We start from the raw sequence: 25,868 nt of genomic DNA, 5'->3' as shown, positions 1-25,868 counted from the left end.
CCTTAACGAGTTCGGTCTCGGAACGAATTAAACTCATAAGTCAAGGCCCCACTGTGTGTGTGTGTGTGTGTGTATTCTCTATTAGCTTTGAGTACTTTTATAGTTTAAAATAGATAGATAGGTATTTAGATTAGTCCATCTGGAATTTATTTGTACTTAAGGTGTGATTTATGAACCTAAATTTTTTCCCAAATGGTTAGCCATTTCCCCAACAAATCTATTGAATAATTCATCTTCCACTTATTGAAATGTTATCCCTATTATTAACTAAATCCTCATGCACATGAGTATGCTTCCGAACTTGCTACATCCTATTCTGTTGATTAGTTTTATTTATTCCTGTGCCAGAATTGCACTGCTGAATTACTGGTGTTTTGTAGAAAGTTTTGATATCTATTAGTGCAAAGTCCCCCTTTTTCTTTATCGACATTTTCTTGACTATCTTTTATGAATTTTATTTCATGATGAACTTTATTTAAGGAAATTTGTATATCAAACTCATGTGGCATCATATGTAGCTCCTGGAAACAATGGTGCCAATTTGTGTCTCCCCGGCCAGAGTCCCTTGAATATCCATCCCTAGGCTGATGAGCCTACAGCTTGGATTCCTTCATCTCTTTTCAATCCACATATTTGGAAAAATATACATATTTTTCTTTTTTGAAGCCATACGGTGTCCTCTTTTTAGTCTAACCAAGGGAAGTTAAACAAGGCTTTTATGTTATCTATTATATTTGGGGTAATTATGGGGTACAAGTTACCCTATAATTTAGCAGTTTAGAACAGTAAAAATGTATTATCTCATACAGTTTCTGGTGGCAAGTTAACTGCATTGTTCTAACTTAGAGTTTCTCATGAGGTTGTAGTCAGCATGTTGGCCACGGCTGTTGTCATCTGAAAGCTGCCGGTGCTAGAGGATCCACTTCCAAGCGCACTCACGTGGCTGTTGGCAGGAGGCAGCAGTTCCTCACCACGTGAGCCTCTCCACAGGGCTAGTGCAGGGGAGACATGCCGGCTGGCTTCCCCCGAGCCAGTGATCTCAGAGAGTGACCAAGGCTGAAGCTGCAGGATGGCCTATAGCCTAATCGCAGAAGTGGCATCCCGCCCCTTCTGACACATTCCTTTGTTTACACAGACCGACTGTGGTACTATGTGGGAGGTGACTGTACAAAGGTTGAATTATAAACCATGGAGATTGTTTTATGGGGCATGCTATCTTAGAGGCTGGCTCCCACAGCCTTCGTAGGCAAAACTTGCCAGTTCTTTTCTTATTTTAGGTTAAAACATGTTTCAAAATTGAGAAGTATATGATGGCAAGTCTTTCTTACACCTGATCCCCATTTACTCAGTTTCCTTCCTTCCAGCCATCCTTTATTTTAACATTTTATTTCTACTTCTAGGGATATTTTATACAGATACCAATAACCCAGGATATATTTTTGTCCTTTTTTTCAGATTTCAAAATGACTTCCATCTTGACTTACACTTTTAAAAACCTTCCCAGTACATCAGCATGGGCCCTCAGATTTTGTAAGTTTAATTTGTGCTTTCTTTTTTAACATTAGCTTTGGATTTATAAGCATCTTATACAGACATAGAATTGTATTGCTTTTTGTAAACACTGTATTTTGTCTTCCAGCTCTAAGACCTTTGAGTTGCTCCTCCCAGCTACGAGCTGCCCCAGGTATAGTAATTTATAAAGTAAAAATTTCTGATTTAAATATTAGATTCGAGATTTGTGAATTCTTAATGAAAACCAAAATTAATTTCCTATATTTCCCTCTTTTATGAGCAACATGGCTATCACCATTGCCTTTCAATTCTAATATAAGGCCAGTCAGTAATGCTATTACATGGTGTAGGGTTGGGCTCAAGGATGTTGACAGGTGGCTGCTTTCTGGGGTTCGGAGCCTAATGGAGTCATGGAGATTCCATGAACCTTGCTGGTTGGTTTACTCACCTACTGGCTGTCGGTCCTAGAGATGATTAGCTAACACTCTTGAGACTGTTGTAGAGCTAAAAGCTAACATTTTAAATCTGCAATTAGTGACAGGCTTCTCTGTTTGTGGATGTCTTCTTGTCCCATATACAAGAGGAACCATTCCTGGAATAGGGGTAACTGGGAAACTAGTTAACACATTTCGTACCGCCCCGGAGTTTTCTCGTGTTTCGCGTGCCATCTGTTAAGGACCGCTCACAAGTGTTCTCGTTTTTCACGCCCGTGGAAAAGGGAGCGGCTAATCTAGATACTTATGTAAATTTTGTTTGGTCCCTCTTCATAGAGGAAAATGTTTTACGCAGTACCATACGTTAAAAAAGTACTAGGAACTTTAATTGTTTTAATTGTTTAATTGTTTTTGTAAATAAAAATGTTATAATTATTGAAAAATAACACCTAAAGTGCATTATGATGATTTAAATAACGTGCAGTTTGCCCAAAAACGTGCGGTCCCTGGCGTATGTCTTAGAGATTTCTATGTGGTACGCAATGTGTTAATAAAAGAATATTGGTCAATATGAAATGAAGAAGAAAATTTGTTGATTATACAAGGTTATTTCAATATAACAACAAAAGAATGAGATAGCTTTAGATCAACACAAAAAGATGGTCAAGCTATATTAGGTTAGAAAAATGTATATAAAACACAAGTGTGTACATGTATATAAATTAAAAGCACAAAAGTTTGAAAAAATATACACCAAGTTAATAGTATTTACCTCTGGGAAGGAAATAATTTGGTGGAGGAGGGCATAAAGAGGTTTTACTATCCATATTTTAGTATGGTTTATTTATTTTTTACCACAAGCATATATTCATGTTTTATTTTTTTAATTAAAAATTTAGAGGAAGGTTATTGTTTTGATGATAGAAAATAATTAGACAATTTGAGTCAAACAGAATCAGGTTTTTTTTGAGTCAAACATTTAGGTTTTTGCAGAGTGGCAATAGTCATCAACCAAATGGCCTTTGTTTCTACATAGAAAAGCAAGAATATTAAGATATGTAAAGAGAAACATCATTTATTTTGACTTCTAATATTAAGGACAGGCTATGTGTCACATTGGTTGCTGTCAGTTGTAATAGATTGTCAAACACTTGATAAAAATAAACAAGTTTATTAATGGCATAAATACCCACATCATTAGGTATAATCTCTATTTACCTTAAATATTTGGATTTATATTATAAAAATTATATTATTTACCTTAAATATATTATAAATGTTAGTTTCTTAGCCTTTACACACACACACACACACACACACACACACACACACAAGTGGTTTGGTGAATGGCATTGAATGATGTACTTCTTAGAATGTCTGTCTTTAAAAATGTAAAAAGTCATCTGACTTCATGTTTGTTAAGTAATAGTTCTTTGAACTTTATTTTAAAGCTGCTCAGACTAATACGAAGAAAACCTTGGCAAAACCCAATGTGAGAAATATCGTGGTGGTGGATGGTGTTCGCATTCCATTTTTGCTGTCAGGCACTTCGTAAGTATGAAATGATTGTGTGTCACCCCCATCTTTACTGACACATAAAAACTGTATCAATTTAGGTTGTGATTTTTAAAAAGGTATACAATGAGTCAATTTAATATACATTGTGAAATGATTACCACAATCAAGTTAACACATCCATCACTCCACATAGTTTATGTATTCCTTAAAAGTGGTCTTTGCCCAGCCGGTGTGGCTCTGTGGCTGAGTGTCGACCTATGAACCTGGAGGTCATGGTTTAATTCCCAGTCAGGGCAAATGTCCGGGTTGCAGGCTCGATCCCCAGTGTGGGGCATGCAGGAGGCAGCTGAACAGTGATTCTCTCATCAATGTATCTCTCTCCCTTCCTCTCTGAAGTCAGTAAGAAAAATATGTATTTTAAAAACTGGTCTTTGTAAATGTAACCCAGTAGGTAATATTGTTGTTAGTGGACTACTTAATATAGGGATAACATTTTCAGAAATTAATACAGAATAAGTCAAGCCACTGGTGAAAAAATATGGCGAATTTGTTTTTCATCCTTTCTCATGAACAAGACTAGTGCAGTGGTCGGCAAACTGCAGCATGCGAGCCACATGCGGCTCTTTGGCTCCTTGAGTGTGGCTCTTCCACAAAATACCACATGTGGGCGCACACATACAGTGCGATTGAAACTTCGTGGCCCATGCGCAGAAGTCGGTATTTTGTGGAAGAGCCACACTCAAGGGGCCAAAGAGCCGCGTGTGGCTCGCGAGCCGCAGTTTGCCGACCACTGGCCTAGTGTATTGTTAGATTGAACTAGCCCTATGAAAACCTAATGCGGGTCCAGATAGCTTGCTTCCAGCAGAGATATCCTTTCCTGTCTGGAGATTAGTACACTGTTTCTGTGCCTCTTCAGAAATTTGGTACTGAGGATGTGGGACCATGGGCATTCTGAAGGGCCTTTAATCCACTGCTTTGGCCTCTTGGAAATTATCAGAATTGGAGTTGATGGGCTGGTCCAAACTTCAGCATAGCACAACCCCAAGAATATAGAACCAGAATGGTACTGGACCAGCCCGAAAACTGGCTAAGGCCCCGTTAGCCAAGTGATCGAGTTAACATCACCATTAATAAGTCATATTGATAGTATGTACACCCTGATATGAAGCAATGAAAAGAGCACATTACCTCTGTGATATTCTTTCCCCAAATCCATAACCCTGATCTTCAGGTGTTAAGGTCATGAAAGATAAGGAAAGATTGAGAAACTGTCATAGATTGGAGGAGACTAAGGAGGCATGAAAACAAAATGCACGGATTAGATTCTGGAACAGAACAGTAGAAAGGTGCTAGTGAGAGCCAGATAAAGTTAGTCGCTTAGTGACTGTATCGTGCCAATGTTAATTTTTTAGTTTTGACAAGTACTTCATGGTTATATATTTAGGATATTAGCATTAGAGGAAGAGGAGTAAAGGGTATACAGGGCCTCTGTTCTATCTTTCCATTTCTTTTGTAAATCTTTTTTTTTAAATTATTATTAATTAAGGTATTACAAATGTGTCCTCATCCCCCCCATTAGCCCCCAACCTCCCCCCCTTTTGTAAATCTTAAATTACTTCAAAACAAAAAGGTTCTTAAAATGTCCTAATATATCCTTCATGTCCTTTTAGGCATCAATAAATAAATACTATATTTTTAAAAAGGAGAACTCAGCCCTGGCCGGTTTGGCTCAGTGGATAGAGCGTCGGCCTGCGGACTGAAGGGTCCCAGATTCGATTCCGGCCAAGGGCATGTACCTTGGTTGCAGGCACATTCCTGGTGGGGAGTGTGCGGGAGGCAGCTGATCGATGTTTTTCTCTCATCGATGTTTCTGACTCTCTATCCCTGTCCCTTCCTCTCTGTAAAAAAATTAATAAAATATATATTAAAAAAAAAAGAAAAAAAAAAAGGAGAACTCAAAAGATGGGATTTAAAGAATATTTAACAATATGTTATGCTGAACAATAAGATATTGGGTAAAATTTTGTTAGATTCTTAGCCAGCTCAGTCTAAGTTAAGGCTTGCCAAATATTTAAGGATGACAAGTAGTAAAAAAATCACACTATTTCTTCCTTTGAAATGATGGACTGCCTAAGATAATAAAGTTAAGTGCATCTGTAGTGGCATATGTTAGAGGATTTCTTTAGATATTTCAAATAAAATGAAAAAAAAAATTAGTAAAAGTCTAGGCTTTGGGTTTAAATTATTTATTTTCTTTCCCCAGATATAAAGACCTGATGCCACATGATTTGGCTAGAGCAGCACTTTCGTAAGTAAATGCAGTTTCATTAAAGCACTTTTCTCCAGTTTTCACATTTGAAAAGCATGTTTAAGAGAATTCCCATATCTAGGATATATTGACTTTTATGTGGTCATAATAGAAAACACTTATTAGCTTTTACAAGATTCATTTATTCTTGATTTTAGCCATATGTGCTGCACAAATTCAAGCAGCTGATGGATGTAAGGCATTATCTCATTCATTTTCTATTGATGCTTTCTTTGCCTTTGTGTCTTCAGTCAGCCACCCTTTATTTGACCTTTCTGCCCATCTGTTCTGATTCTTTTCTTCCTGCCAGATTTTAAGATGAATGAAAGCGCCCAGTCAGTGTGGCTCAACAGTTGAGCATCGACCTATGTACCAGGAATTCAGGGTTCAGTTCCCGGTCAGGGCACATGCCCGGGTTGCAGGCTTGATCCTCAGTGTAGGGCGTGCAAGAGGCAGCTGATCAATGGTTCCCTGTCATTGATGTTTCTATCTCTCTCTCCCTCTTCCTTCCTCTCTGAAATCAATAAAAGTATATTAAAAAAAATAAAAGAATGAATGAAAGCAACAGTTGCTTCTCTTTTTCTACTATTCCATTTATTCTCCTTGATCTCATAATAATCATTTCCATTCCCATTATTCTACAGTAATTATACTTCGGAAGCTTCTCTTAGTACTAGTGACTTTGTGATCATGAAATGCACCAATCTTTTCTGAGGCATCACTCTCTTTATATCCTATAGCATTTGACCCTACCACTTGAATATTCTTAATATTATGTCTTTACGATTTCCCTTCCATCTCCTGACAGATTCTTCTCTATTTTTTTTTTTAAATCTAGAATTCTTCCTCTCTCTTTTTTAAAGTGTTTTGCAAATTTCAGTTCTTAGAGCTTTGCATGTCTCTGCGTACATGTTTTTTTCTTAAATATCTCATCTATTTAATCTTTATTGTTTTATGTAGAGAACTCACAAGTCTCTAAATTTGACCTTTCTTTGCTACCTTAGGCTCAACATATCAAAAATAAAAATGGTCTTTTCCTCAAATGATCAAATGATCTTTTCCAGCTTATTTTCGTATTTCTATTATGGTCCCAGGCTGGAATTTGTAAGTTTTTCCGCAACTTCTTATTTTAAAAAATGTCAAATGCACAATAAAATTGAAAGAACTGCATTATTATATATTATTTAAATCATGCATTTATGTTGATATTTCAAATTTAAATTTAACATATCTGGATTTTACTTTTTTATTTTATATTTGTCTCTTTTGACTGAAAATTTGGTTCCCAACATTACTGTTTACTTATCTGTTTTATTTTATTCCATATTATTTTTTATTCTCTTTGTATAAATTCTCATTGCCAGTTGAGCATCACATGTTGACTTTTAAAAAAATATATATTTTATTGATTTTTTACAGAGAGGTAGGGAGAGGGATAGAGAGTCAGAAACATGGATGAGAGAGAAGCATTGATCAGCTGCCTCCTGCACACCCCCCACTGGGGAGGTGCCTGCAACTTAGGTACATGCCCTTGACCAGAATCGAACCTGGGACCCTTCAGTCCCCAGGCCGACGCTCTATCCAGTGAGCCAAACCCGTCAGGGCACATGTTGACTTTTTAAATCGCTTTTTCGTTCATTTCTTCTTTGATAAGGTGCCAGCCATATGCTTGTCAAATTAAGGGAAAGATACAGTTTCTGCTCTTTTAAATTCATGGTTAATCTTTAGAAAGAAGTGCAGTGTTTTAAATGATCTATCACACTACCTTGATGTGTTAACTATTTCTTTGCTTTGGACCGTTTCTGCTCTCAGGGGTTTATTGCATCGGACCAATGTCCCAAAGGAAGTTGTTGATTACATCATCTTTGGCACAGTTATACAGGAAGTGAAAACAAGCAATGTGGCTAGAGAGGTGAGTAAAACAAACTTTATGTTGTTTAAAGAAATTGATACTAGAGTCAATTTGAACTTCAACTAATAAAATTTACTCTTTAAAAGCTATTAAAATCCATTAAGTAAAGTTATATTTGACTTATAATGTGATTTTATAACTTGAATAATGAATGTTATTTAATATTTAAGAGAATTATTGTATAAATCAAATGATGTACACTGTACTCTACATATTTATACTATACAAAAAGTCATTTGAGCTGGTTTGGGAATACATATTATGGCAGAGTGTGGCTGATATGAGTTTTAGTAATGTTAGAGCATGGCTTCTAATTAACTTAACATTTTAACATTTTGCAAATGACTTATCTGATAACATGGTTTTTGTTAGAGGTAGCCTTGCTTATTCATTTTTTTCCATTGACTAGATGATACGTAGGAGTGTTTACAAAAAACACACACAACTATTTCACAGGAGTTTGCTTTTACCCTAGTTGGCATGGCTCCATGTAGTGTTCACTGGGTAACCAAGATCATGGAATTTGTGTGACATGTCTGACAGGTCTGCTGAGCTCCCGAATTTGAAAGTGATTATTTGGGGAACATTGGCTCCAAAGCACATTTCAGTGTGCTAATCGTTTTCTTTATTTCTAGGCTCTGCCTGCTGTTACTGTGTTCAGTATAGTTGTAAGGCCAGTTACTCCATCACTGTCAGCCCAGAGAAGGGGAAATGGGCAGGACTGCAGTATTTGTTCTGCCTCACCTTTTCGCCTGTCAGTAAAGCTGTAACTGTGGAGGGCCTGGCGTTACTGCAGCCCACAAAAATCACCTGTTTGTTGTCAGGAAAGAAGTAAGAACAGGAAGAGGTTAAGAGGTTGTTGTTTTTCCCCTCCTCTGGTTTTTATGTTTTCCCAGCCTTCACAATTTTAAATGTATTGAATATGATAATTTCATTAGTACATCAAGCTATTCATAATACATTTCAACTTTTATATTCTGAAAAAACAAGGTGACTCCTATAAGAGCACTTAAGTAATAAATATTAAAACTGTTCCCATTTTCTGTATATTTCTATTCTGTCCTAACTCTAAAGCCATAATGTTTTTCCCTGAAATTTTTTCTGAAAATTTTATCTCCATTGCAGATCTCAGCTATTGGTTAACATGAGGTAGATTCCCTTTCGCTGCCCTATACTGACATCAGTTGCATTGCACTGCGAGTAATGTTTGCAGTGGATGCAGGGAAAGATTGAGATAGTAACCTAACAGCTAACATAACCTCAAGCTAGAGAATTTCTTTAGGACCTGTTGTCTGTATTAACGAAATTATCATGAAATCCTAAAAAGCTTCTGTGCTGACTTTACTGAAGGATCCTGACTTTACTGAAGCATATTTCCCTGCTCTCCAACTTAACTAGGAGGCACCTTTCCCCTTTCTCCTTAGTGTACTATTCCAGAGCCTACGCTTGCTGTCAGAGTTATTTAAACTTTAAATAGAAGAAGCATGTGGACAAGGTTCACCAGCAACCACTTCTATTTAAAGCTCCTTCTGTCCAGAGAGGCAGCTGGGGCCAAGGGTATTACACATGCTAGAAAGGACCTCGTGAGCATTGGCTGTTATGACCTTAGTGCCCTTTACACTTGCCCCACTAGTGACTAGGGCAGTGATGGTGAACCTTTTGAGCTCGGCGTGTCAGCATTTTGAAAAACCCTAACTTAACTCTGGTGCCGTGTCACATATAGAAATTTTTTGATATTTGCAACCATAGTAAAACAAAGACTTATATTTTTGATATTTATTTTATATATTTAAATGCCATTTAACAAAGAAAAATCAACCAAAAAAAGAGTTCGTGTGTCACCTCTGACACGCGTGTCATAGGTTCGCCATCACTGGCCTAGGGCGTTCTCCCCTGCCCCCTGAAGAGTTGCCTCTCTTCATTTGGATTGGTTTACATGGAGAGGTTGATGTGCAGTTGGCAGGGAGTAGTTTTTAGCAAAATAGGTTGGGCACTTAGTATCAGGCCTGTCTGGAAAGACCAGAATAAGATCATGTTGCATGTATACTGCTGTAGCATATTTATATTTCGATAGATTATGGTAAATTCTGTACAGATTGTGTAAATATAAAGGAAGGTAATATTGAACCTCTAATCTAGACTTTGGGAACATGTTTATTTTACCAAATTATAGGAGAGCTTGGATTCTGATGATCTTTAAATAGTTTCAGAAAAAGACCACTAAAAATGAATTTCCTGAATGGAAACCAGAATTTCATAGTAAATAGTGGTAAGAAGAGCAGGGGGAGTTGAGAGTGTTATTTTTATAATGAAACTTTAATTATAATAGTATTTTATTGTTGCACGTATGCATTAATTCTTTACGTAAACAGTGGAATCTGGCATTGATTGGTTTATTGGCAGCCTAATAGCCCCAATAAATAGTATGATAAAATAATAGATGTGTCCATTTCATGTTTAACTTGACTGTGCCATCATAACAAAGGCCATTTTTTCAAAATTCACAGGGGGTCTCAGTTTTTCTCAAGGTCCCTCAAATTGCTTTTCAAGCACCTATTGTGTCATCATCCTGGCCAGTCTTCTCTTTTCCAGTTGTTAACTGGTCTACCCTTACTTGTCAGAGGCTCACTGTGGCTAAGGCAGTTTTTCAGAGTTCCTTTAATCGACTTGAACTCCTGCATATTTGGCAAGTTTTTCCATTTGACTTTGCATTGAATCTACAGAGTGCTGTCTGAAGTATCAGTGAGAGGGACTGGCTGACAATGAGTGGAGACAAGTGTAAAATGGGCAGGGATATAATGAGAACTGTTTATGAGTGGTCAGTTCTTTAGAACTTATTTTCATGTTTGAGGAGCCCACCCAATGATACATATGAGATATATATATATGTTTTTAACAGGTTTACTTTGTTTATTTGAAAATTTAAATACATTGAAATCAAATTATGTATTCATATCTTTAAGGGTTCTGAGCAAAGCATTGTTAAGAAATTGGGTGAGATGTAGGTTTTTACATCATACTAGAAATTCACTACCAAGAATTTTGCAGAGCTATTGTCAATTAATAGCTAGATGAAAAACGAATAAAACATTTCTGTGATGGGCTTCATTTTATTTTAAACATTACTGTGTAGAATATTAAACTCAAACCCTTTCCTGATTCACCACACAGAGAAGTAACACTCAAAATGTCACTTACTGTAATATGGTTTCATTCACTGTTTTCTGAAGGCCGCCCTTGGAGCTGGCTTCTCTGACAAGACTCCTGCTCACACTGTCACCATGGCTTGCATCTCTGCCAATCAAGCCATGACCACAGGTACGTTTTTCTGAAAGAAGAAGGTCCATGGTAATTCTGGTTGTCTTTTATTTGATGATTGGGCACTTGCCTGGGTTGCAGGCTTGATTTCCTGGTGGGGGGTTTGTGGGAGGCAGTCAATCAATGGTTCTCTCTCATTGATATTTCTATCTCTCTTTCCCTCTCCCTTCCTCTCTAAAATCAATACAAATATATATATATATATATTTAAATCATCTTAATCCCTCTGAAAAGATAAAAACCTCAATTACAGACGTTGTACAGTGCTGTTGACTGTCACACAACTTTTAAATCAGGAAGTTTAAATTATCAGTGGCCTGTTAATTTCTGCAAAATATGTTCATGTACATTGACCTGTGCCCTGTAGGTGTCGGTTTGATTGCTTCTGGCCAGTCTGATGTGATTGTGGCAGGTGGTGTAGAGTTAATGTCCGACGTCCCTATTCGTCATTCGAGGAAAATGAGGAAAATGATGCTTGATCTCAACAAAGCCAAGACTCTGGGTCAACGACTATCTTTAATCTCTAAATTCAGGTTGAATTTCCTAACACCCGAGGTAAGACTTGTGAACTTTTACATAAAGACTTGTGTTTCCAAAGCATCCCACTGCAGAGATTTAGAATGAGGTATGACGGCATGGGTTCAGTTATGCTCTAGTAGTCACAGGCATGGCTAATTGTTTGGTGAAGGTAGGGAAAAAAGACAGTGGTTGGAAAATTTGAATTTGTAAGCCCTCTTTAGAGATCTCTGAAACCATAGAGCTTCTTTTGTCTTGGTCTTGATTGAAAGATTTTAATTTTCTCAAATAACCATCCATGTGGTATAACACCTGTTAACAGTGTACAGTGGGGCCTTGACTTACGAGTCTCCCGACTAATGAGTTTTTCTAGATATGAGCCGTCTCTCGGCCGATTTTTTGCTTTGAGTTGTGAGCTAAAATTCGGGTTACGAGCCAGCTTCAGATACCCCACCGCTAGTTGACGCAGCGAACATCACAGTGAACGCCACAACATTAGCCCAGCATCACGTGTCTCACTCATTCACTTTTGATTTGACATACAAGTAATTTGAGTTACAAGCTCCGTCACGGAAGGAAATAAACTCGTAAGTCAAGGCCCCACTGTACCTGATTCTGTGTGTCTCCTTTCCCAGCTCCCTGCGGTGGCCGAGTTCTCCACCAGTGAGACCATGGGCCACTCTGCAGACCGACTGGCTGCTTCCTTTGCTGTTTCTCGGCTGGAACAGGATGAGTATGCCCTGCGCTCGCATAGGCTGGCCAAGAAGGCGCAGGACGAAGGGCTCCTTTCTGATGTTGTGCCCTTCAAAGTACCAGGTAAGACAGTGTGCTCTGCTTTGTGAAGGGGGCTGCTTCATGCTACTTGTCAGGGTGGTGTGAACGGCTCCTAAAACTCCATGTGAAAGGGACTGCTTCATGCTACTTGTCAGGGGGGTGTGAACAGCTCCTAAAACTCCATGTGAAAGGGACTGCTTCATGCTACTTGTCAGGGGGGTGTGAACAGCTCCTAAAACTCCATGTGAATGGGTCTGCTTCATGCTACTTGTCAGGGGGGTGTGAACAGCTCCTAAAACTCCATGTGAAAGGGACTGCTTCATGCTACTTGTCAGGGTGGTGTGAACGGCTCCTAAAACTCCATGTGAAAGGGACTGCTTCATGCTACTTGTCAGGGTGGTGTGAACAGCTCCTAAAACTCCATGTGAATGGGTCTGCTTCATGCTACTTGTCAGGGTGGTGTGAATAGCTCCTAAAACTCCATGTGAAAGGGACTGCTTCATGATGCTTGTCAGAGTGGTGTGAATGGCTCCTAAAACTCCATGTGAAGGGGACTGCTTCATGATACTTGTCAGGGGGGTGTGAACGGCTCCTAAAACTCCATGTGAAGGGGACTGCTTCATGATACTTGTCAGGATGGTGTGAATAGCTCCTAAAACTCCATGTGAAAGGGACTGCTTCATGATGCTTGTCAGAGTGGTGTGAACGGCTCCTAAAACTCCATGTGAAGGGGACTGCTTCATGCTACTTGTCAGGGTGGTGTGAACGGCTCCTAAAACTCCATGTGAAAGGGACTGCTTCATGCTACTTGTCAGGGGGGTGTGAACAGCTCCTAAAACTCCATGTGAAAGGGACTGCTTCATGCTACTTGTCAGGGGGGTGTGAACAGCTCCTAAAACTCCATGTGAAAGGGACTGCTTCATGATACTTGTCAGGGGGGTGTGAACGGCTCCTAAAACTCCATGTGAAAGGGACTGCTTCATGCTACTTGTCAGGGTGGTGTGAACGGCTCCTAAAACTCCATGTGAAAGGGACTGCTTCATGCTACTTGTCAGGGTGGTGTGAACGGCTCCTAAAACTCCATGTGAAAGGGACTGCTTCATGCTACTTGTCAGGGTGGTGTGAATAGCTCCTAAAACTCCATGTGAAAGGGACTGCTTCATGATGCTTGTCAGAGTGGTGTGAACGGCTCCTAAAACTCCATGTGAAGGGGACTGCTTCATGATACTTGTCAGGGGGGTGTGAACGGCTCCTAAAACTCCATGTGAAGGGGACTGCTTCATGATACTTGTCAGGATGGTGTGAATAGCTCCTAAAACTCCATGTGAAAGGGACTGCTTCATGATGCTTGTCAGAGTGGTGTGAACGGCTCCTAAAACTCCATGTGAAAGGGACTGCTTCATGCTACTTGTCAGGGTGGTGTGAACGGCTCCTAAAACTCCATGTGAAAGGGACTGCTTCATTATACTTGTCAGGGTGGTGTGAATAGCTCCTAAAACTCCATGTGAAATGGACTGCTTCATTATACTTGTCAGGGTGGTGTGAACAGCTCCTAAAACTCCATGTGAAAGGGACTGCTTCCTGATACTTGTCAGGATGGTATGAATGGCTCCTAAAACTCCATGTGAAATGGACTGCTTCATTATACTTGTTAGGCTGGTCTGAATTGCTTTAAAACTCCAAAAACCCAAATGACTTTTCAATATTTTGGTTCTGTTTCCAAAATACTCACCCTTTTATGCATAAGCAGGGACTCAAGTTTTAATTTATGTTTAAGAGTAGGTAAACGTTTTAAAGAGAAGTTTTTATAAGAGTTTCCTTCAACATCTTCCTGATATATTTTAGTTCTTATGTACCTACCTATTTTTGAAATTCTTTGTTCATATGATTTCTGTACACAATAGCCAAATGTCAATGAATATCTTAAGAAAATAGAGTGTCTCTTTTTGTTAAATTATTTAGATTTTTTCCCAAATATCTGAAGAATTTAGTTTAAAATTTGATATCTTGATAACTCTACTAGTAAAAGGCTTTCTTTTTAGTGAATTGGTATGGTTTGCATTTCATTTGTTCTTGTAATTTTTTAAAGCATATTCCTCTAGAGAAGATATTAATGCTTGTAGTTTCTTAGAGTTAAAAAGTTTATATTTTTATAGGAAAAGAAACAGTTACCAAAGATAATGGCATTCGTCCTTCCTCTCTGGAGCAGATGGCCAAACTAAAACCTGCGTTCGTCAAGCCCTATGGCACAGTGACAGCTGCAAACTCCTCTTTCCTGGTAAGTGAGTGCTCTATGTGTTTTATGTGTTTGGCAGTAACTTTTATATTTGTGTATCTATCTCTCTCTCTCTTTTTTTTTTTGGAGAGAGAGAGAAATCATCTCCAAACAATCCCATTTATGCATTCATCAGTTGAGTCCTATATGTGTCCTGACCGGGAATTGAACTTGGCACATTGGGATGATGCTCCTACCAAGAGTTACCCAGCCAGGGCTTATATTTGTGTGCTCTCAATAGAAAAGGCTACAGTAGGCCTATCTGCTAGCATTAGTAATAGAGGCTGAAAAGATATTCATTAAAAAGATTGTGTTAAAATGGAATCAGAATTTTTTAGGCCTTAGAAGTCATCTGATCCAGCCACCATTCTGATACAAAAAGCTGTTCTCTTCAAACACTTAACCAGTCAGAAAGTGTTGAATGCCTATGCTAGGCACTGGAGATAAAAAAACAGGTGATTGTAAAAATTAAGTTACACAACTTTTATAAAAACGTTTTTTACACACTGTTATATTGGCTGGGCTGCAAAAATATTCATTGTGGGCCACATGTGGGCCACAGGCCGTGAGTTTGACATACTTGGTCTAGGAAAAGTGCCTAGGGTAGTTCCAACAGGATGGTGCACCACCCCGTTAAGCCTGAGTGGTGAAGGGCTGGTGAGGTGGTCATTTCCAAAACCAAATTGGATATGACAGGGCCATGTGGCATGGGCTACACTATTGCCAGATCTGATTCCCCTTGATTACTCTGGAGTGTGCTGGTCTCTTTATTGAAAATCAGAAACACAAATCATCAGAGATAATACACCATAGATATATGGGTTTCTGGAAATGTGTTAATGTAATACATTTATTGTAATTTTTCCCAGTGGTGCATTGAACATATTGTTAATGTAATGTCCAAAAACTATATATGTATAGTTAACTATATTTCCAGACTCTATGGCTACCCTATTGATGGTGCCTACATAGTCTCTTCAGAGTTATAACAATACTAGAGACCCGGTGCACACATTCATGCACTGGTGTGGTCCCTCGGCCTGGCCTGCGCCCTCTCATAATCTGGGACCCCTCGGGCGATGTCGGAGAGCCTGTTACCGCCCGATCCCCGCAGGCCAGGCTAAGGGACCCCACTGGTGCATGAATGTATGCACCAGGCCTCTAGTATGCATATAAGATCTTTGGTTAATCTCTTCCCACCCTTCCCACTTCCCCCTTCCCTCTGAGATTCATCAGTCTGTTCCATGTTTCCTGCTGGTGCATTGAGCGTCTGCCCCCTGGTGGTCAGTGCATGTCATAGCTATTGGTCAAACAATCACTTAGGCTTTTATTTTTATTTTTTAAATTAAATCTTTATTGTTCAGATTATTACATTTGTTCCTCTTTTTCCCCCCCACAACTCCCTTCCACCCAGTTCCCACCCCACCCTCCGCCCTCACTCCCCACCCACTGTCCTCATCCATAGATACGACTTCTGTCCAGTCTCTTCCCGCATCCCCACACTCCTTTCCCCCCCCAAGAATAGTCAGTCCATTTCCTTTCTATGTCCTTGATTCTATTATAATCACCAGTTCATTCTCTTCATCAGATTATTTATTCACTTGATTTTTAGATTCACTTGTTGATAGATGCATATTTGTTGTTCATAATTTGTATCTTTACCTTTTTCTTCTTCTTCCTCTTCTTAAAGGATACCTTTCAGCATTTCATATAATACTGGTTTGGTGGTGATGAACTCCTTTAGCTTTTTCTTATCTGTGAAGCTCTTTATCTGACCTTCAATTCTGAATGATAGCTTTGCTGGATAAAGTAATCTTGGTTGTAGGTTCTTGGTATTCATCACTTTGAATATTTCTTGCCACTCCCTTCTGGCCTGCAAAGTTTCTGTTGAGAAATCAGCTGATAGTCGTATGGGTATTCCCTTGTAGGTAACTGACTTTCTTTCTCTTGCTGCTTTTAGGATTCTCTCTTTGTCTTTTGCTCTTGGCATTTTAATTATGATGTGTCTTGGTGTGGTCCTCTTTGGATTCCTTTTGTTTGGGGTTCTCTGTGCTTCCTGGACTTGTAAGTCTATTTCTTTCACCAGGTGGGGGAAGTTTTCTGTCATTATTTCTTCAAATAGGTTTTCAATATCTTGCTCTCTCTCATCTTCTGGCACCCCTATAGTTCGGATGTTGGTACGCTTGAAGCTGTCCCAGAGGCTCCTTACATTATCTTCATATTTTTGGACTCTTTTTTTATTTTGCTTTTCCGGTTGGGTGTTTTTTGCTTCTTCGTATTTCAAATCTTTGAATTGATTCTTGCGATCCTCTGGTCTGCTGTTGGGAGTCTGTATAATATTCTTTATTTCAGTCAGTGTATGCTTAATTTCTAGTTGGTCCTTTATCACAACATCGAGGGTCTCACTAGATTTCTTGAGGGTCTCATTAAGTTTATCGGCGGTTTCTAGAAAATTCTTGAAAAACCTTAAAAGTGTGGTTTTGAACTCTATATCCAGTAGTTTGCTTTTCTCCATTTCTGTCATTTGTGTCCTGTTTCTTTGTCTTGGCATTTGTTATGCTTCGCTGTGTCGATAGAGTGGCTTTCTGTCAGGCTGTTATATCTATAGATATAGGTGGCAGAATGTGGTAGAAATTGTTTTTATTTTGCAAGCTCTACAGAGTAGTTTCTTTTTCTCTGGAATTTTGGTGTTTTTGTTTTTTAGCTCTTTTAAAGTCATGGTAAAGGGCTTTTTTCGGTGGTTCCTCTTTGTTCCTTAACTTCTCAATTAGCAGTTGGGAAAAAGCATATGGGTGTGTTCATAGAGGGAAGACCGTGGTTCTGATGTTCCTAGCCTGCCTGTTTCTGTTCTCCTGTTGGTTTGCTTGTTTTGGAAACTATTAGTTGAAGAATATCATCTAGAAGCTATAGGCAGGAAGCAGCTGAGAAACAGTCCAGAAAATGTAAAAATAAATAAGTAAATCAGATTGTTTTAATGCATAAAATTTATCATATTCTGTGCCCAAAGCAAAAACTTTTGGTTTAAGTTTATTATGAATACATTTTTCTAAATATGTATATATTTATACCTATTTTCTTTGCCTATTTTGGTAATTATAGTACTTTTTGAACATCTTCCAAAAATGGGTCAAACACTCTGTAATGTGGATGTTTGAATTGTGATTAATGATGAATAAAATGAAAAGGTTTTGTTATGTAGAATCACCATATAACTATAATTAGTTGATAGATTCAGAAAAGGACATAGAAGAAGCTATAGAAAGACCTCCAGACAGGCTGAAGAATTTAACATTATTGTTCTGATTAACATTTTAGACTGATGGTGCATCTGCAATGCTGATTATGGCAGAGGACAAAGCTCTGGCCATGGGTTATAAGCCAAAGGCGTACTTGAGGTAAAGGAAATGTTTAAATAAATTACCTCTGGTTTCTTCATTTTATTACTGGGGCTAACTTCTCTGTTTTTTATCTAGGGATTTTGTGTATGTGTCTCAAGATCCAAAAGATCAACTGTTACTTGGGTAGGTGGCAGTGTATAAATCTTTGGACTATAATCAAAAGTATTTGATTACCCATATTTATCACACAGATTTTAAAGTATGTGAAGCGCTGAGTTCATAATTGGTTTGTGTGTTGGATTTTTTTTTTTTTTTGTCTAAAGTTTTACATATGTCTCCTTTTTCCCCAATTGATCCCCCCCTCCCCCCAGCCATTCCCACCCCGGGCAAACCCCCACTACCCCCGTGTCTGTGTCCATTGATTATGCTAATATGCATGCATACAAGCCCTTTGGTTACTCTCTAACCACCCCCCCTTCCCCCGACTGTGTGTTAGATTTTAAAAAACAATAATAATCCTCTATATTGGTATATCATTTTATACTTGATCTTAACAAAAAGCCAAGAAGCAATGTTGGTATATCACTTTATAGTTTTGAATTCTTTTCTACTTGTTCCTATAATTTCTTCTTATAGTTATATATATAGCTATATATACCTGTATAAGTATTTTTTCATATTGCTACATAATGTGCTGCGTAATCTTAAAAGAGCCTTTCATGAAAAGCCTCCTTGTTTTAGAAAACCCCCTCCCTCACAAGACTCTACCAGTTGGCCTCCATTATGTCCTTCAAACTAGCCATGCCCTTTCCATGCTTTGCCTTTTGAACTCTGTTCTAGCTCTTCACATTATTAGTTCATCTTTCTCTTTAATTGTTTGTTTATTAGCCATTTCCCTGACTGGAATATAAACTGCATAGGGGTAGAGGCCAAGTCTATTCAGTGCACTATTATATCCCCAGCACTTAATTACTATTTGTACAGTAGAATCCATGGACCAGTGGAGACATTCTCATACCTATGTAAAACTCAGTTTGGGGACTATGAAGGAGCTCTTAGGTTAAAAGTTAAAGTTTTAGCCCTAACCGATTTGGCTCAGCGGATAGAGCGTCGGCCTGCAGACTGAAGGGTCCCAGGTTCGATTCCGGTCAAGGGCATGTACCTTGGTTGTGGGCACATCCCCCATAGGGGGTGTGCAGGAGGCAGCTGGTCTCTCATTGATGTTTCTAACTCTCTATCACTCTCCCTTCCTCTCTGTAAAAAATCAATAAAATATATTTTAAAAATAAAAGCTAAAGTTTTAACATACTGCTTATTTTTTCTTTTCAGACCAACATATGCTACTCCAAAAGTTCTAGAAAAGGCAGGATTAACACTGAAGGATATTGATGCTTTTGAATTTCATGAAGCTTTCTCAGTAAGTCGTTTAAAAAACCGTAATAATATAATGGTCATTGTGGGAGAGAGCAGGCATGGTTTATAATATGAATAAAACGGAAGTGGAGCTTTATCTCTAAGGTACCAACTTACCCTGCTGGCAGGGCGCCAGGCAGAGAATCCAGGTCCACATGGACAGTGTGGGAAGACCTACCTTTTGAGGCTATCCCTTAAAGGCCTTTCAAAAGTACCAAATTTTTTCTTTAGAAAATTTTCAGTGAAAACTGATTTAACCATTTGCTCGGTTTTAAATAACTCATGCGTAAAAGAAAGCCTCGAGAGACATTAATAACAAGGTCCTTATTGAATTCTTTTCCCTTCTAGGGTCAGATTTTGGCTAATTTTAAAGCCATGGATTCTGATTGGTTTGCACAAAACTACATGGGTAGAAAAACCAAGGTAAGTTTCTGATTAAAAATATGCTTGAAGGGGACATGTGTAATACTTTCAACAGTAAAGATTTAAAAAATAAAAATATGCTTGAATTTCCAAAGCACTTTAATATTTGGAGCTTAGTTACCTGACAGTAAAAGTATGAGGTGGATAGCTTCTCCGATGAAGAATTTAGTGCTTCATTAAATAATGTTTCTTAGCTGTAAAATATTCCTGGAAATTCTTTAGAAAAAATAAAAAGCAAAATGTTACGTTGTTTTTTTTTAATTCTTCCCATTCTGATGTTAGATGAAAAAAAAAATACATAAATTTGGGGGTACTGAGATGAAATCTATGAAGACATTCCATCACAAAAAAATAAAAGAAAAAGAAATGTACCCTCGGCTTTCACAATTGACCTAGAATTTTTCTTTTGCAGTAAAATAATTTGTGATGCATCTTGTTAGTTATTTCCCTCTAGTTCTGTTGCTTCTTATTACTAAGGGCCTGGCCTGATGCTTATCTTAAGTAAACTCATTTTTGTTATATCTGTGTCTGTTTTCATATGACCAGGTTGGAGCTCCCCCCTTGGAGAAGTTCAATAACTGGGGGGGATCGCTGTCCCTGGGACACCCATTTGGAGCCACTGGCTGTCGGTTGGTCATGGCAGCTGCCAACAGATTACGGAAGGAAGGAGGCCAGTTTGGTTTGGTGGCTGCGTGTGCCGCTGGAGGACAGGTATATCACAGCAGCCTGACAGGAGTTTCTAGAAAGTCCTTTTCTTGAAAACCAAACAAGCTCATCTGAGACTGTCTGATTGAGTTTATTTAGAAACACTCTTAGAACAATATTTCTGATAGGCCACCAGAAAAAAAGCAAGCTGTTTTTGCAGGGAGGGGATACAGCTTTAATTCTGACAGTACTTTGGAAAGAAGATGCTATTTAAATCGAAGCTATTTTTTCCCTAAAGTAATGTCTACATTTTTTGTGTATAAAAGTAGTATGTGCTTATTATGACAATTATGGAAAATATAAAATATATATAGAAAAAATTAGATCACTTGTCATTCCCTCACCAGACATTCATTATTCACACTTTGATAGGTTTTCTTCTTTAATAATAAAATTTTATTTATTTATCTAGTCACTTCTCTATATGAGACTTAGCTATAAAATTTCTCCAAAGGTAAACTATCTTTCTTGAGAACTGAATAATACCTTAATTGGAGAATTAATTTACTTCTGGATAACTTAATGCTATTTAGCTGGGGGAGATGATATTATTCTACAGATTTTTTCTACCTGTTTTACTTGTAGTACAGAGGCAACTTCCTATCTGCTATAGCATTTCACTCTGGGAATAATATCCAAAAGGAAGGCTCCCTATAATCTTTTTTTTAAAACATGATCGAAACAGATTTGCTTTTCCTTCATATTATAGAAACTTCCTGTTGCTGATCAAGATGAAGAAATAAGATATGTTAAAGTATAAACTTTTTACATTTACAAGCCTTTATTTATGGCTTTCCTCCGAGACCTTGAAGAATCGAGGGGTCAGTTATTTATAGATTGGAACATTTTAGACTTCATGATCAAAAGCGTTTTGTAGTCTGTAACTTTTTTACCGAAAGCCATAGTCAGTTAGGGCCGGAGCCCTCCCTCTTATCTTCTGTGCCAGGCTTACCTGAGGAAGAGAGCACAGCACTGTGCGGAGTGCATAGTTCAAGTAGGTTAATGTCCTTTGGTTTCAGTATCTGTCCCCTAGCTTCTTATCTCACACAGAGAGTATGAGTAACACAACACTAGATGCTTTTGTGGATGAACAAACCCTCTAGAAGTTTACAGCATAAGGAGAAAGATGATGCATCTTAGAAACTAAATTCGGCATTGTTTCATCCAGGGCAAATGAGTGAGATAAGCATGATTCGATCAGAGGAGGAATCCGTCCTTGTGGATCTAGAACAGGGTTTCAGCTTCAGCAGCATGTAGAAACATTGTGGACCAGATCATTCTTTGTTGTGGGAAGTATGCTATGTGTTGTAGGATGTTTAGCATGGTCTCTACCCACTAGATAGCAGTAGCAACATCCCCTGCCCCATGTACACACAGTTGGGACAACCAAAAACATCTCCAGACATTGCCAAATGTCCTCTGGGAAGGGAAGGAGCAAAACGCCTCCAGTCGAGAACCACTGATGTAGAGCAATCTGAAAGATTGGGGACGTGAAAGCAATGCATTTTAAATAAAGCTGGAGAAGGAAATTTCTGCCTTATCATGAGCCCCTCAAGGGTAACGCCAGCTAGTCAAATCTTTCCATCCCTGTTCCTTTTTGTTTCCTTGTCCCTGTATCAAGGTACTTGGTTTGGTTTGAATTATAGTGTGTAATAAATTGAGGACAGGCACCATGTAGCAAAGCCTTGTACACACCGTGTGCAGCTTAGAAACAATAGTTTCTTAATAAATATTGTTGGGGATTGAACCAAGTAGCCCAGCAGTTGTTAGGCTATTAAGTGGTTTGATCCCAGTCCAACAATAGACTGGCTGTGATTATCAGATAGGATTTAGACTCATGAAACTATAAGTTTCTATGCATGGTTTCAACTAGGGAGGTAACTAGTGCACAGCACCATGCATAGTGCTTCTTACCTTGTGGCCCTTCACCTGAGTAGGACAGGGACGAAGAGTCTTTGGATCCATCTAGAACTGGTTTCAAATCCTGGCCCTATTATTTTATAGTGTTGTAGGTTTACTTATTTTTTTAAAATTATATTTTTATTGATTTCAGAGAGGAAGGGAGAAGGAGAGAGAGAAACATCAATGATCCACTGGGGATTGAGCCCGCAACCTGGGCACATGCCCTAACCGGGAACCAAACCCTGACCCCCTGGTTCATAGGTTGACACTCAACCGCTGAGCCATGCCGGCCAGACAGTGTTGTAGATTTAGATGAGCAACTTAACCTTTCAAAGCCTCAGTTTTCTAATCTAGAAATTTACTGTTGTTGGCATTCATTGTATTATGTTTATTTTTATACAGCTAAAAACTCCTGTGACTTCTCATTTTAATAGCAGTCACTTATGGAGCATCTACTAGGAATCAGACTCTACTAGACAGACTCTGATGTGTGTATGTGTACATGTATATATGTATGTATGTATAGAATTGTGTGTGTGTGTGTGTGTATTATATGCTATCTAATTTAATGCTCACAAAAGCACTAGGAAGTAGGCAGCATGATCCATTCTATAGATGAACTTGAGGTTCAGAATGGCTATCCCAAGATTGCCCGGCATTTAAATGGCAGAGCCAACCTCAAACTCCAAAGCCTGTACTTTTCCCATCGTTCTCTGCTGCCTCTGTACAGCTGGATTTATTGTTCATTTTTCTAACTGAACTTATTCTTCCTTCACAGGGCCATGCTATGATAGTGGAAGCTTATCCAAAATAATAGATCAAGAAGCAGCGACCTGGAGTTTTTGTGCGACACTCAACATGAGGCAATGCCATTTCAATGCATTACTGAATGACACCTAGAGTTCCTAGCTCCTCTTAAGAAAACAATATTTGTGGCCTTCTGTTAAGTGCTTTGCAATTAAGCCTTGCCAGTGCTCTGAGCTTTCCAGTAATATGGCTTATACTCCTTCAGGGATTTCTTAATCACCAGACTCTCACACGGGATATATTTAAGCATTTGTTTTTGGGCCGTGTTTTCATTAAAGACTGAACAAGTGGTAATTTGGAAAAGAGGTTAGTTAAGATTTGGAATCATTTTTGTAACATTTGCAAATTATACTCATTCCTATTCCTAAAGCTAAGTGTTTTCTATAAAATACCAATGTGCCTATATTGACTTAATTATGGAAAGATAATTCAGAATATAAACATGACTGAAAACTTACAGTAAATGTTCAGGTACTTTAAATACTATGTTGGTTAACCTTAATAAAGTGGAGAGGTATTGGAGAACTGTTTGCCTTATTTTTTATTGAGAAAAAAGTTGGTTTTCTTGGCTTAGGGGCAGATTTTTGCCTTTGATTCCTCATTTGTAACTTCTATTTTAGTCAACCATGAGGCTATTAGGAACATAAAGAGGATTCTACTTTAGAATAATACTCCCCACCCCCACTCCATTGCTGAATTGAAGTAAATTTATTTCACTATTAGAAGATACTTCTGTTTGCCAAGATTTAAGTAAAGTGAAAAGAAATTTTAAATTTTTGATCAACATCCTAAAAATCCTTTGTTTTTTGACAACCAAACTACACTAAATAACATGTTTACTAGTGCTTTGAAGGAGCAAAAGTCTAAATTGCAACCTTTATGTGAATGTTGCTTAGGTCTATGAAAGTCACTGGCAATCAGAGGCATCCTCTAGTGCAGAGACGGATTGGGCAAGGGAGTAAGTGCTAACCTCTTAAAAGAGCATTTAAGAGTTCCAGCATCATTCCGCCCGTGATTTCATTGGTAATTTCAACATAATGTGAAATTTTATTACTGAAAACCTTTATATTTACATACATATTGCAAAAATCAATTATAAATAAGTTAAATATAAAAAAACTTACTAAAATTTAGAAAAAAATACCATTATGACCTTAGATTGGGATTTTTTTTTCTGTTTAAAACAATTGGACCTCTTTTATTTTTTAAATTTATCTTTATTGTTGAAAGTATTAGTGATATTTTTCCTCATTGACCCCCTCGGCCCTCCCATTCCTGGAGGATTTCTTAAGACATTTAAGTGCTATCATAAAAGAGCTATAAATGTCAAATAAAAACTTTTGTATTTTATAAGATAGAGTGGAAAGACAAGCCAGAAGTGGGGCAAAGATAATGATGTACCTTATGAAAGATGTATCTTATGAAAGATATATCTCATGTATATGTCATATATGATAGAGATGTAGCTTACAAAGGATACAGGATATATAGAGAATTATTTTATGGAACGCTCATGAATGTGTGTGTCATCCTTGCTCAGGGGCCGTGTTAATCTCTATTGTTCCAATTTTAGTATATGTGCTGCTGAAGCAAGCACTAGAAAGAATTCTTATAATCAAGAAGAAAGAACGCAGTAAAAAATGGCAAAAGATATTAACAGGTATTTTTTAGAAAATGTACAAATGGAGAATAAACATGAAAAGATGCTCATTGGTAATTTAGAAAAACCAAATTAAGGTCATAATAGGATATCATTTTATGCCTACCAGACCGGCAAAAATGAGTAAGACGAAGACTACCAAGTGTTGGTGAGGATGTGGAACAATGGGAACTTTTATACACTGCTGGTGAGAATGCAAATCGATACAACACTTGGGAAAACAGTCTGGCACTGGCTTGTACATTTGACTATAACACACGGTCTATAACCCAGCATTTCTACTCTTAGGTATCTTTCCTACAGAACTTCGCACATGACTAGTAGCAGGAGATAGCAGCAAAATATTGTAAATAATGTTCATGGACAGACAAGTTTCAAAAACAAGCAAAACTAAGTACATTCCTGGGATTAATTCGTAAAGAATTCCAAATAATATATGTAGACACCATGCTCAAGTAGGGAGCATGTTCCTCCCTACTTGAATGTGGGCTGGACTCAGTCACTCAATTCCAGTGACTAGAGTGTGAAAAGGAAAACAATTGCCCCCCCTCCCCCGCCCCAGTGGAGAAACATGGCAAGCACCAGTTTAACTGAGTGCCTAGGTCAACATTATCAGCACCGTCATGTGCTATCGCATACCTCCTGGTATGATGCAATCAAGGGGCCGCTTCACCTCAGTGGTATTCTCTCCAAATACCTCTAACCCAGTTGAATTTAGAAAACATCTTGACCTTACTCAGAACGACCCAAGGTCATGAAAAGTAAGAATGCTGAGATCCGGTCACACACCAGAGGGGGCTAAGGAGACATGACAACTAAATGTGAAGTTTCTTGGGCTGTATTCTGAACTAGAAAAAGGACATTAATGGAAAAGCTGATGAAATCTGAGTAAATCTGGAGTTAATAGTTTTGTGTGTGTGTGTGTTTTTTTTAAAAGCCTCACATGTATGGTCAAATTATTTTTTGACAAGACTGTCAAAACTAACGAGGTAAGAACAGTTGTCAAGTCATGTTGGGCAAGTTGTATATCCACCTGCAAAAGAATGAAGTTGG

General features: G+C 38.2%; 1 protein-coding gene and 1 non-coding gene across 4 annotated transcripts in view; one reads left to right on the top strand and one right to left on the bottom strand.

Moving 5' to 3' along the window:
- Positions 1 to 23,680, top strand: part of HADHB (hydroxyacyl-CoA dehydrogenase trifunctional multienzyme complex subunit beta) — a 29,021-nt gene extending 5,341 nt beyond the window's left edge. Inside the window, exons 2-16 of one of the 3 annotated variants that reach the window (XM_036335129.1) lie at positions 1,456 to 1,530; positions 1,640 to 1,684; positions 3,398 to 3,497; positions 5,728 to 5,772; positions 7,585 to 7,684; positions 10,915 to 11,002; positions 11,370 to 11,557; positions 12,154 to 12,334; positions 14,449 to 14,570; positions 17,883 to 17,962; positions 18,041 to 18,088; positions 19,235 to 19,322; positions 19,667 to 19,741; positions 20,288 to 20,452; positions 23,127 to 23,680. In XM_036335129.1, the coding sequence (XP_036191022.1) occupies positions 1,464 to 1,530; positions 1,640 to 1,684; positions 3,398 to 3,497; positions 5,728 to 5,772; positions 7,585 to 7,684; positions 10,915 to 11,002; positions 11,370 to 11,557; positions 12,154 to 12,334; positions 14,449 to 14,570; positions 17,883 to 17,962; positions 18,041 to 18,088; positions 19,235 to 19,322; positions 19,667 to 19,741; positions 20,288 to 20,452; positions 23,127 to 23,162 (1,428 nt within the window). In that variant the 5' untranslated portion in view covers positions 1,456 to 1,463 and the 3' untranslated portion in view covers positions 23,163 to 23,680. Of the gene's footprint in view, positions 1 to 1,455; positions 1,531 to 1,639; positions 1,685 to 3,397; positions 3,498 to 5,727; positions 5,773 to 6,780; positions 6,877 to 7,584; positions 7,685 to 10,914; positions 11,003 to 11,369; positions 11,558 to 12,153; positions 12,335 to 14,448; positions 14,571 to 17,882; positions 17,963 to 18,040; positions 18,089 to 19,234; positions 19,323 to 19,666; positions 19,742 to 20,287; positions 20,453 to 23,126 lie in introns of those variants that run through there. The other 2 variants (XM_036335130.1, XM_036335131.1) reach the window with 2 other exon arrangements.
- Positions 23,681 to 24,648: 968 nt separating this feature from the next.
- LOC118669514 lies at positions 24,649 to 24,752 on the bottom strand. Its single transcript, XR_004971995.1, has one exon. It is a non-coding gene; the product is annotated as a U6 spliceosomal RNA (small nuclear RNA).
- Between the last annotated feature and the right edge of the window lie 1,116 nt (positions 24,753 to 25,868).

This window comes from Myotis myotis, unplaced genomic scaffold (assembly GCF_014108235.1).
Source record: "Myotis myotis isolate mMyoMyo1 unplaced genomic scaffold, mMyoMyo1.p scaffold_m19_p_14, whole genome shotgun sequence".
NCBI lineage: Eukaryota > Metazoa > Chordata > Mammalia > Chiroptera > Vespertilionidae > Myotis > Myotis myotis.
Note: the sequence above shows the minus strand (reverse complement) of the source record. Positions and strands in the feature narration are given on the sequence as shown.